The sequence below is a fragment of the Taudactylus pleione genome, unplaced genomic scaffold (genome assembly GCF_031769625.1).
Source record: "Taudactylus pleione unplaced genomic scaffold, aTauple2 ptg000065l, whole genome shotgun sequence".
NCBI classification, from domain to species: domain Eukaryota; kingdom Metazoa; phylum Chordata; class Amphibia; order Anura; family Myobatrachidae; genus Taudactylus; species Taudactylus pleione.
Window position 1 is genome coordinate 4,779,703 of NW_028284467.1, and position 12,708 is coordinate 4,792,410.

General features: G+C 43.5%; 1 protein-coding gene across 1 annotated transcript in view; it reads left to right on the forward strand.

Moving 5' to 3' along the window:
• The window catches only part of KIF5A (kinesin family member 5A), a 127,784-nt gene that overhangs the window by 71,371 nt on the left and 43,705 nt on the right, over positions 1–12,708 (forward strand). The window contains exons 8-14 of the mRNA XM_088465904.1: positions 3,282–3,406; positions 5,372–5,476; positions 5,644–5,792; positions 6,725–6,873; positions 9,789–9,964; positions 10,071–10,139; positions 11,194–11,400. Of these exons, the coding sequence (XP_088322030.1) occupies positions 3,282–3,406; positions 5,372–5,476; positions 5,644–5,792; positions 6,725–6,873; positions 9,789–9,964; positions 10,071–10,139; positions 11,194–11,400 (980 nt within the window). The remainder of the gene's footprint in view (positions 1–3,281; positions 3,407–5,371; positions 5,477–5,643; positions 5,793–6,724; positions 6,874–9,788; positions 9,965–10,070; positions 10,140–11,193; positions 11,401–12,708) is intronic.

Here is a 12,708-nt window from a genome sequence, read left to right on the forward strand (position 1 = left end):
ATAAATATTTAATTCCAATAAATGTTTTTAAGGAAGCACTGACAAGATCTACAAATTTTCAACAAAAGTAATAATTAAAAATAGCACTACTAGCACTTCCTTAAAAATATTTCTTGGTACTCCACATTAGTGGGGTTCAGTTGCCCTATTGCATCAGCAGACAGAAATCTCCATTACAGACAAAAAAGCGCCCAATTTTTTACTTTTTTTTCCAATATTGAATGCACCTTGTACATTTATTTTTCTATCCCAATGTTTGTTGTTTATATAAAAAAGAAGAACAACACCTAGTTTGTAAATGGAAATACATAACAAAAAAATACTGCACTTAATTAAACATATTGGAGTAACTTTTCTAAGAATCGTGTCTGGTCGAGATGTCATTCACGGGTGTGTTTGGCCACTGTTTACCACTCGCAAATTTAATAATGGCATTCTCATGTGAGAAATCATGAAACTCTCTGCAACACACGGGTGAAAACATAAATAGAAATAAATACACCATCGGCTAAACTCGCGGAATGGGATTCAAATCGGATGCCACACATGAGATCCCGACTGGGGTAGGTAAGTATACTAACCCTCCCCTGTACCCCCCTAACCCTCCCTTAGTGGTGCCTAATACTCACCTCCCCCCTTAGTGCCTATCCCTAACCTTCCCCCCAGGGGTGCCTAAACCTAACACTGCCTCCCCAAATCTTACACCTAACCTTCCTGGGGGGGGTGCCTAAACCTAACCTCCCCCCCGGTGGTGCCTAACCCTCCCTCCTAGGGGTGTCTAACCCTAATCTTACCCCCCAAAACCTAACGCTAACCCTGCAAGACTCCTTGATACTAACCCTCCCCCCCATGCGGCTACTGCTAAGGGCACCCCGGACTTACCTTCATTCTGGATGGCGTCCTCGGGATTCCGGCATCGGGATTAACATGGCTTCGGACTCCCTGTATTTTTAAAACCAGCCCTGGGCTCAAATTAGCCCTTTCATCGGGTCACCCCGGCCAAAACATTAACACCCCAAACTAATCAGACCAGGCCGGGGATCCCAGGGGAGGTGGGGACCCCCCCAATAAATGAGTCCCCCTCCTTTGCTGCAGCCAGGGGCTCTTCCCTGCACCCCTGGCCAGTGGGTGCAGGGGTAATAATGATAATATTTAATGTATACTATTGTTTTTTACAGTGGAACTGCAGGAGTCAGTGTTTCTGCCCTTTGGCACTTGTGAAACTACTGTGCAGTGGCGCCGGTACCCCCACTGTAAAAAAAAAAAAAAAAGTTAAAAAAACGACAGTACACACACACTGTGTAAAGTATAAGTTTATTACACACATACTGTACTTACCTTGTCCCTGGTGATCGGTCCCCTTCTCGAGTAGAATACCCCGATTAAGCAGCTGCTGATTGGCTGTGAGCCGCATGGCTGTTGATTGACAGCCATGCTGCTCACAGCCAATCAGTGGCCGTTCACTGTAGAGCGGCCTCTGATTGGTTGATGGCCTGGCAAGTGACGGAACCCACAAGGTCCCTGTTATTGCCGGGAACTGGGGTCAAGGTAAGTATGTATGTGTGTGTTGGGTGTAATAAACTTACACTATGTACGGTGTGTGTGTGTCCTGTCTTTTTTTTTACTATTTTTTTAACAGTGGGGGTACCGGTGTAGTTGCACAAGTGCCAAGGGGCAGGCATGCTGGCACCTGTAGTCTCACTGTAAAATACTATAGTAAACATCTATTATTATCACTATTACCCCTGCACACACCAGCCAGGGGTGCAGGGACGAGCCCCAGACATCAGCCGAGGCCTGGGATCCCTGGGCTGGGCTGACTAGTTTGGGGTGTTAATGCTTTGGCCAGGGGACCCAGTGAAAGGGTCCACTGGCTGTGGCATTACACTGGCTAGTTTGAGCCCGGTGCTAGTTTGAAAAATATGGAGAACCCCACGTCATATTTTCCCCTGTATTTTTAGAACCAGGACTGGCTCCCAGAGCTCGGAGCTGGTTATGCTTTTGGGGGGCAGCTCCACATCTTTTTTTTTTATTTTCTCACATTTTTTAAAACAGAATACACACATGCAGACTGGAGACCCCCAGCATGACGAACATGAGGGCATGACAAGCAGTCATGCCCCCAAAACGGCACACATCAGGGGGTGTGGCCTTGCATGAATAAGACCATGCCCCCTTTTGCACGCAAGGGTATTAACTGAGTGCCTCACCTGGTGTCACCACCCATAGTGATGCTACTGAGTGAAGGTACATTACCGTAGTCACTCGCAGCGACTATTTACTCACAGTGTGATTGCCATTTAGGGAGCATGTGGGGTTGGTTACGGGGAGTGTCAGCTAAAAACGCAAGCTTGTTGCGTCCTTTTCAGGGGCGTGTCACATTTTCCATCTGTAATCTCGTACGCAGTAAATATAGCACCGGCGTCTCAGTACACGCACCCATTTTGCCCGATCATAGGGCTACTCCAAAAACCAATAATTGAAGGATCTGCAACTGATTCTGCGTCTTTGTATGCAGATGCTTGGATTTGCAAAGTCGCAGGTAGGCGTCTCAATACATTCCTCAGCGTTGGCGCCATTTGCATATATTCGCACATTCACACTGTACGCAGACACAGAATGGCGGCATTAGTGTACATATTTGAATCAGGTCCTATATCTTGTGTTTCACCTTTCCACTGTTCTCTGTTGTGGACTGTGATAAGATATATATATTACACGGGATGTAGTCAGGAAGGCGACGGTCTAAATGCTGACCGCCGGCTTCCCGACTCTCTAATCCCGGCGTGGTACTAATAACATGCGTCGAAAACTCGATGCCTGTCATTATCCATATGCTGGAAGACTTGACGCCCGGCATACCGAGCGAAGGTAAGCCGGGCGCGGACAGCCGCCCGGGGGGGGGGGGGGGTTAGGTTTTAGGGCTCCCGAGGGGACTTTGGGTTAGGCACCCCCCCGGGAGGGTTAGGTTTAGGCACTTGGGGGAAAGGTAGGGTTAGGCACCCCTAAGGGAGGGTTAGGGTTAGGGGGTAGAATTAGGTTAGCGATACTTACTTTTTGACCATCAGGATTTTCACCGTTGTCGGTCTGCTGCTGTCGGAAATTGAACCGCCGGCCATGCCTACTACAATACCTACTACACCCATATTAGGGGGTGTGGCCTATATCCTTCCTTTTGTTATGTGCGTTCTTATATTACTTGTTTATGACTATTGACCTCTATCTTATGTATTTATAGGTGACCCTCCTCCTAAATACTCTATTATTTATTTATTTGTTAGACATGAATGAGCACAGTTCCCGTAGTCACAGCATCTTCCTTATCAATATCAAACAGGAGAATGTGGAGACGGAGCAGAAACTGAGTGGAAAGCTCTATTTGGTTGACCTGGCAGGCAGTGAAAAGGTCAGATTCTGAGTAATGCACTAACAAAGTTGATCATTTCTGTACGACGATGACATCCTGGATACTGGATAATAAAGTTATTTGAAAAAAAAAATCATTCAATGTAATTTACTTTATTTAAATAAAACTTTTTTGACAGTAAATGCAAGGTTAATTGTAAAGCACAACAGAAGTAACTGCTAATAATAATAATAATAATAATAATAATAATAATAATAATAATAATAATAAGGTTAGGTGGAGGCAGCCAAATGAATGGTGGTGCTTCCTGCACAGGTCAGTCATACTGCCATTCCTTTACTATGGGTGCAATGCATAGATGGTTTTCCGATCTTTGGTCACTTATATGCTCAGTGCAGACTTGTTGTGAGTCTCAGGGGGTGAATGGGGTCTTCTACCAAGAACACCCTTTACCTATTTGCATCACTTTTTACACTTTGGGCAAAGTTTACTAAGCGGCGGTTTGACGGCGGTTTCTATTCTATTCTAAACCCCGGCGGTTTGGTGGCGGGTTCTATTCTGTTCTAAACCCCGGGGGTTTGGTGGCGGGTTCTATTCTGTTCTAAACCCCGGGGGTTTGGTGGCGGTTTTGCAGCAGTTTTTAAATGACAGCCCTGTTCTATTCTATTTAAAAATGTGTTTTGACTGTGGTTTGGTGGCGGTTTTGCTATCTGCAGATTTACTAAGGCCAAAACCGCTGCAAAACTGCCATCAAAACACATTTTAGAATAGAATAGAACAGGGCTGTCATTTAGAAACCAGTGCAAAACCGCCACCAAACCCCTGGGGTTTAGAACAGAATAGAACCCACCGTCAAACCGCCGCTTAGTAAATTTGCCCTTTGTCTGCAAACCTAGAGGGAGTGAAATCCCCCCCCCCCCCATAAAAAAAAAAAGAATACAGAATTTTGCTTATAGAGAGGTGTTTGTCCCCGATCGCCCTTCAGAGGTGCCTGCGTACTTTATGTAACCATTTCCAGCATTATGGACTGGTTACTGATATAATGCTGCCTGTTATGACAAATGTCACTTCAGTCTTTCAATAATATTTAAAAGATGAGCACTGTAATGATAAAATATAAAGCCGTGTCTGAAAGCCAATATTTGGGGTTTCCTTTCCATCTATCTTCTTATAGTCATCTAAACCCATTAAAAATGTATTATTCAATATAAAAGCAGTTGCTGCGTCAGCAAATGCATGCTGCATATAGAAACACATTATTGTTAATTCTGCTCAGTCATCGGGTATGGCCATGAAATATAGTCCTGTAAAAATACTGTAAAATCAATCAGAGCTCAGACTAAACAAAGCTTAATGACTTTCTGCAGTATGCGTATGTATTGTAGATGCAGTCTGTATTGCTCCAGACTGCAGAGTGCTCTAAATAGGTGAAAAAAAAGAGGACAGTTGTATTTGATATATTGCTGACAAATGGCTCTTGTTCACGCTTGTACACTACAAAATAGCCTGAATTATTTTTATTATTAATATTTATTTATATGGCGCCAGTATACTCTGTGTAACTATTCTATTGGGGACAAACACATACAGTAAATAGACCAACACTGGGTATTAGCAGGCAGGGAAAATGGTAAGAGGGTGCTGCTATACAATTTTCTTTCCTCTAATAACTTTTTCATTAATCCTGACTTCTGATGTTATCATAAATGTGTTTATATTATGACTACACCTTTTATGTTACTCAGAGGTGGACGTCAGATACGACCTGAAACCGGGTCTCAATAAATTTCAATGACCATCCAGCATTTTGGAAAATTGGTGCTGGATTGTGAACCCATATAACACCTGACTTAATATGAACATAGGTTGTTGGGAAGTTTGTAGATCAATGTATTTGCTGTCAATTCTCTGATAAATGATCTTGTGGCTTCCACATTTTTCTATAAGTCACATAGACATTGTGGTCTTCATTCTATTGTGCATGATTCTCTGCCATCTCTTTAGGTCAGTAAAACCGGAGCTGAAGGTTCTGTTCTGGATGAAGCTAAGAACATCAACAAATCTCTGTCTGCCCTCGGAAATGTCATCTCATCTCTGGCAGAAGGATCGGTAAGGACAGCCAGTACTGCATTACAGTAATTCTGTTATTATATTGCTCAGTTTCTGCCAATAATTATATACATTATCACAGCGACCATGTATAGCATTTTATTTTTTATTATTTATGAACCAAGCAAGCACTTTTTTACAGTAATATTTCTTCTTCTGTGTTTTAGAAAGGATACGTTCCTTACAGAGACAGCAAGATGACCCGAATCCTCCAAGACTCTTTGGGTGGGAACTGTAGGACAACCATGTTTATCTGCTGTTCTCCATCCAGCTACAATGATGCAGAGACCAAGTCCACTCTCATGTTTGGCCAGAGGTAATAGGACCTAACAGTACAATTCCCAGTAGTGTGCATTAAATAAGTATTGGTTTTATACTATATTTATGTCCTTTATTCAGTTACTGTTTATTACTGATAACTTCCACCTTATAAGCTGTTTAGGTGCTTTAGATAATCTTATGTGCAAACTAATCTTGAATATTATTTGATTTTGTGACCTTGGGCTATATTTGCTAAGCGGTGGCTTTAGTCAGCTGCTGATTCTCAAAGGTTTTGCCCACAAAATTTGAAACAATAAAATATTACACAGGTTCTCTAAAGCTGGCCCACACACTAGACCAACTTGCATCCAACCAGGCAACTAGTTGATTGGTTGGAATGAAAATCTGGTAACGGATGGGAGTAACTGATGATCAGCAATTTGCTCCTAAATGCCAGAAAACAGATGAAAATGGTCGTTCAGACAAGTTTTTTAAATGTTTGATCTAAACAATTTGTTCAAACAACAGTTTTGGTCCATTTTCCAGTGTTTGGGAGCAAATGGCTGATTGTCATTTGCTTTCATACCTTACCAGATTTTCATTCCAATCAATCAACTAGTTGGCTGGTTGGATGAAAGTTGGTCTAGTGTGTGGCCAGCTTAACTCAGTCCTCAGGACCCCAAACAGAGCATGTTTTCCAGGTCTCATCATAGAATCACAAGTGAAATAATTAGCTCCACCTGTGGATCTTTTAAAATGTGTCAGTGAGTAATGAATGCACCTGTGCACCTGCTGGGTGACCTTAAAAACGTGACCTGTGTGGGGTCCTGAGAACCACTGAAATATTATATCCAAAGTCAGCCATGTTTTGTATTTATTATTATTGCCAGTTCAAATTTTGGGTTCAAAATCGCAGGGAATCATCAATTGCAAAAGCCGCCACTTAGTTATTGTGCTTTCCATATAAACATGACTTTCTCTCTATAGGGCTAAGACCATCAAGAACACTGCATCAGTCAACTTGGAGCTGACGGCAGAACAGTGGAAGAAGAAGTATGAGAAGGAGAAGGAGAAGAACAAGACCATGAAGGAGACCATTGAAAAGTTGGAAGCTGAACTGAGTCGCTGGAGGAGTGGTAAGGAGCTGTCCAGGACCTCTCAGAGCAATAACCCATCTCTCAGGTGCAAAATACAATGTTTACGGTAAAAAACAAGTAAAATATATATACTATAATTGCACAAGGACCTCTCAGAGCAATAACCCATCTCGGGTGCAAAATACATTGTTCAGGGTCCAAAAAATGTAAATAAATATATATATATATATATATATATATATATATATATATACTATAATATACTATATATATATATATATATATATATATATACATATATACTATAATTGCATAAGGTATACAAAGAACAGACATATTACATATAAGTGTACTGCTTCACTACGCAGCCTAAGCACAATACACAGTCATACATTAATGTGCAATACAGGGTATACAGCATACAATATATAATTCTGCACCATACATCATGTACTGCACCATCCATGCAACACTTAAACAATACAACATTGCCAACAAAGATAAATGTGTGCAATGTGAGGTAAGGGGAAAAGTTAAGGGACCGGAAAACTAGTGGTCACAAGCCCAGAGCTTTATTGGTACATACAGATGTGTCCTCTTGCATCTGTGGCAATCGCGCTGGGAATGTGCACACGCATCCCGCCATGCAATTAGCCGTGGTTGCGTGCGATATGCTATGCCATGCCACGCACTGCGTTCACACAATGCAGTCCTATGGAGTCGCGGTCACAGGCAAATGAGTAGCGGGATTTGCAGCAAAAGCAGCAAAGATGCAAGAGGACACATCTGTATTGAGAAGGTGCATAAACAGGAAAACATATTCAACAAAATATTATGCAATGCAATGGAGGAAAATGAAGAGGGTAAGTGAGGAACAGTCACAGGCTCAAAGCTTTATTGAAACACAAATACATACAGAGGGAAGGGAGAAGGAGTGGGGCTTACTATTCTTCCTCAGGATTGTCTATGATGGAATAGTCTCTTAGTAGGCTGTAAATCAGCCAGTGATAGTCCTGGATAAACATCTTCTCCCATTTCAGTATGAGGTGGTTCCTGACAAGCCACAAAGAGGGTAAATTATTTGATTCTTGGGTGCCCATCAGTGATGGACACTTGACGGAAGATATGCAATTGCTTCTGCCATTGGCATGAGTGCCGCTGGCACCCATTATTTTCTGCTCGCACCCTTCTGAGGTGGTGAGCATCAATCCACAAAAAGTTGGACTTTTGGGCAGAGCCATAACTAGACTTTTTGGTGCCCTGGGCCAGAAATCCCGGCAGGCGGCTTCCCGACTGCTTTATCCCGCCGTGGGATAAATGACCGGCGTCTATATCTAGATGCTGCTCATTTCCCCGATGCCGGGAGACCGGCGCCCGGCATCCCGATCGAGCGGTTAGGCACCCCCCCGGGAGGTTAGGGTTAGGCTAGGGGGAGGGAGGGTTAGGGTTAAGCACCCCTGGGGGGTACTTAGGGTTAGGCACCCCCGGGGGGGACATAGGGTTAGGCACCCCCCGGGGGACTTAGGATTAGGCAGCGGGGAAGGGGGGGGCTAGGGTTAGGCACAGGGGGCGGAGGTTAGGGTTAGGGGGGTTAGGTTAGATTAGTAGATACTTATCTTACCACGATCGGGATTTCCAGCGCTGTCGGGCTTCCGCTGCCGGGCTCTGTTGTTTTGTCGGGCTGCCGCGATTCGAACTCCCGGCCATGCAGCAGCCGGGATATCATACCGATTCCCCTTGTACCACTGTTATCCAGCTGTCACTGCCAAATACAGTGTGAATCCAATGGCTGCAGTGATAATATACAATAATTATGCAGTATAACTCACCAGCTCTACATGTAGGAGAGTGCTGGGGAAGCTGCACCTGCATCAGGATTTGTCCACCAGAACAGCTATGCACAAGCCTGGAGCCGGCAGTGTAGAGTGCTACTTGTAGTGTATATACAGCTTGGGGAGGTGGCCAGATGGAGGGGAAGTCAACCAGGGAGGAAATAGGGGTGGCCAGGAGATAAAAGAAGAGGAATCTACAAATGAGAATGATTATAAACAAAAAATGTAAAAGCCCAAACAGAGCACCCTGCCCTGTGGTGCCCTGTGCGGTGGCACATGTCGCACCATCCTAGTTACCGCCCTGCTTTTGGGCACCAAAACAAAGTACACCCAGTACTTTAGATGGGTTTAGCCACTCTATGCGTCTAAACCCGGTGCATTTGGGCGCAAAATGTGCTATAAGTAATCGGCTCCCAGTTACTGGCACATGCCAGCACAAACAATTTAATATCGCTCCGTCACTTTAGATAGGAGATTGGGCGTGAGAGAGCACGAAAAAGCAGCTAAAATTCACCCCTTAGTGTTCTAAACACAGTTATTAAGGTACTAAGCCTATGGGATTGCCCCATATAAATGAGTGCCAGGAAATAATCCATAAAGTACTGAGTGCTTCAAAAGGGTATTCCTGGGGAAGGGAATAGTCCCCACAGTTGTGCATTGTTGTTTCCTAATGAAAGATTAATGCTGTAGTTATGGCATCGAATAAAACTGTGGTACTAAAGGGTAGGGATGCCGCCACTCCACAGGGTTACAATACCGACAACGTCCAGTAAGTGCCCTAACTCAACACCTACCACTAAACCTAACCCTCCCTCCCTGCACTGTAAGCCTAGTGCCTAAACCTAACCCTCTCCCAGTGCCTAACCTTAACTTTCTCCCTAGGGCCTAACCCTAAACCTCCCCCTTGCCCCACTAATTACCGTTGGGATGCCAGTGCCGGGATTCTGACAGGTGTTGGGATTCCGGCGATAACATTCTGAGCACCGGTATACAGCCGGCATTTCAACTAACTTCCCTGAAAATTCTATGGCTCAGCCAGAACAGTACTTTAGATAGGAGGCTAGGGGGAGGGAGGGTTAGGGTTAGAGTACAATTGTTATTAAAGGACCTTTTTTTCTCTAGGAGAGAACGTGCCTGAGACAGAGCAGCTGAGTGATGGGGATCAGCTCATCCAGGAAACCTGTGATGAGACACCAGTCAATGATAACAACTCCTCCATCGTGATCAGGATCTCAGAAGAGGAGAGGAGGAAGTATGAGGAGGAAATCCGTAAGATGTATAAGCAGCTGGATGACAAGGTACACACTAGTGCCCAGTAACAGCCAGGGTGTCATTGATGTCATTGGTTTATTTCTTCTTTACAAGTTAAGATGGTAAATCCCTTTCTGCTTATTACTTCTATAGGACGATGAGATCAACCAGCAGAGTCAGCTGGTAGAGAAGCTCAAGCAACAAATGCTGGATCAAGACGAGGTGATACTTACTAACAGGATGGTTCTTCTGCAAGGAGGAGAATGAAATGCAAAATTGCGGGGAGATGTATCTAACCTTCAGAAGATGATACCCATATCAACTATTCAGCTTTTAGCTATCATTTTATAGAATGTACTTGCTAAATGATAGCTATCAGCACAGGTTGGCTAGATTAATCTATAGTAAATACCAATGTTCCTGATATCTTTAACTCTGTGTTAAGACCAATAGTGGTAAGAGTAAGAATGAGTAGTCCGTCAACGTTATATGTCTTACATAAATATTTATTTATTCCAAAATGGAGGTATTATGAGCAGGTGACATCTCATAGGTTAATGTCGATTTCAGTTTACAAAGTATTTCGCGTTTCACGGGCCGCTGCCCACTTCTTCCCATATAGAAATGTGCTGACGATAACAGTGGCAAAGCTTTTTGTGTGTCAGAGTTAGGCAGAGCCGTAACAGGGCTTTATGGTGCTTGTGCCGGCCACGCCCTCCGACTGCATGACGTCATGCCAATAGAGCAGGGCTGCCAGCTCCAGTAAGGACAGCAGTAATGCTGGAGCATCCTCAGGATGCTCCGGGGTGCTGTACAGGCTGCATGTCTGGAACGTTCAATGGACATTCAATGCAGCGCTGTAGCAGTGGCTCTGGCTGCAGGGTGCCATTCCAGGTACCCTGCTGGCCAGATCCAGGGGCCGCGGGGCAACGTCGGTGCTGCCCATAGAGCCCTGCACTTGGTGCGGCGGCACCACTCCCACACCCCTAGTTACGGCCCTGGCATTAGGTAGCCAGCAGCTTTCTGTTTGATGCTGTTTTCAGTGGTTTAATGCTTCTATTTGCCCGTAATGTGCAGGGGTTTCAAAACACCAGTAAAACTAAAACTTAATAAAGTTTCTGAAAGTGTCTTTTATAAGAACTAGCTTTGTCCTTTATTTATATATCTATTCATGGATAAGCATACTTTTATACTTTTCATTTATTAATTACTCACTCAGATAATGTAGGTTACTTGCATAAATGAGATGACTGTAACACTGTTCATGCACCAACAGCTCTTAATATCCACCCGGGGAGACAATGACAAGGTGCAGATGGAATTGAGTCGCCTGCAGTCAGAGAATGATTGTGCCAAGGAAGAAGTGAAGGAGGTCCTGCAGGCTCTAGAAGAACTAGCCGTAAACTATGATCAAAAGTCCCAGGAAGTGGATGATAAAACTCTACAGAACCAAATCCTTGCTGAAGAGCTGTCCCAGAAAGTTGTAAGTAGACGTAGCTCATCTGTTCTTTATTATGACCACAAGGTGGTGATATTGCACCAATAACAATCCTTTTGTAGGGAGTAAAACTGATTCAAGAGCATGAACTAATATGGAAGATCTGTGTGTGTTTTAAATACTGTATGTTCTTAGGAAAAGGGACTGTCCCATTGTTTTTCTAATCACTCTCTCCATTATTTGCCTGGCTTAGTGAAGCCTTGTTAGCTTGAATTTCACTGTCATTTTATATATAACATATATTGATGTTAAACTAAAAAATCATATTTTAATTACAGTATTGAGTGATGACTAGATAAGATAGAGCTTGTTTTTATTTATTTTATTTATTTATTAACAGTTTCTTATATAGCGCAGCATATTCCATTGCGCTTACAATTGGAAACATTAATAGAACAAACCAGGGTAATTACAGACAGATATATAGGTAGAAAGGCCCTGCTCGCAAGCTTACAATCTATAGGGAAATAGGCATTGATACACAAGGATAGTTTTGTTCCGTATTGTCATATGTCTTATGAAATGCCCATTATCTTCCCAATGCCTGTTCTTTGTGATCTTTACTATATCAACTCTACCAATCCACCGTGGTCATTATATTTAGCATCTCTCAGAACTAGTGCCTGACATTTTCTGTTGCTTTTAAACCTGAAGTGTCATATATGGCCTCAAAAATTGAACAGCTTGAAATTAAATGGATGAAGCACCAACCCAATTTGATCCTTAGGACCCTCAACTTACCCTGGAAGCCATCAATACATTAATGCCTACAATATACTTACCCCTTCATTGTTCCCTTCATCCTCCTCACCTTTATACCATGTCAGTGTTCTCAGGGCCCTCTTTGTAAGACAATGTTCTCTCACCCTCATGCAAGACAATCCCACCTTACCCCAAATTTCCTCCAAATCACAATTGTGGATAAAGGCTGATTTAATATACTGAGAGATGTGGATTCCGCTCCCTATTCATAGCAAAAATATGGTATACCAGGTTCTAGGTTCTCTGACTGCTTCCCCTTACTGCCTTGTACAAGCTTACTCAAATTTCTCACATCTTTTCAAAAGGCTAGTCCTGGTTCTCCTAGCCTGGAGGGCCTTATCACTACTGTATATATGACATCACGTAGGGTAGGGCATGGCTGCCATGAGGAGGAGTGGGTGTGTGACTTGGGTAAGGGGATGCAGTCAAGAAGCCGACGGTTGAAATGCCGACCGCCGGCTTCCCGACTGTAAATTCCCGGCAAGGTACTAATGACAGGTGTCGAAATCCCGACACCTGTCATTAGACCTA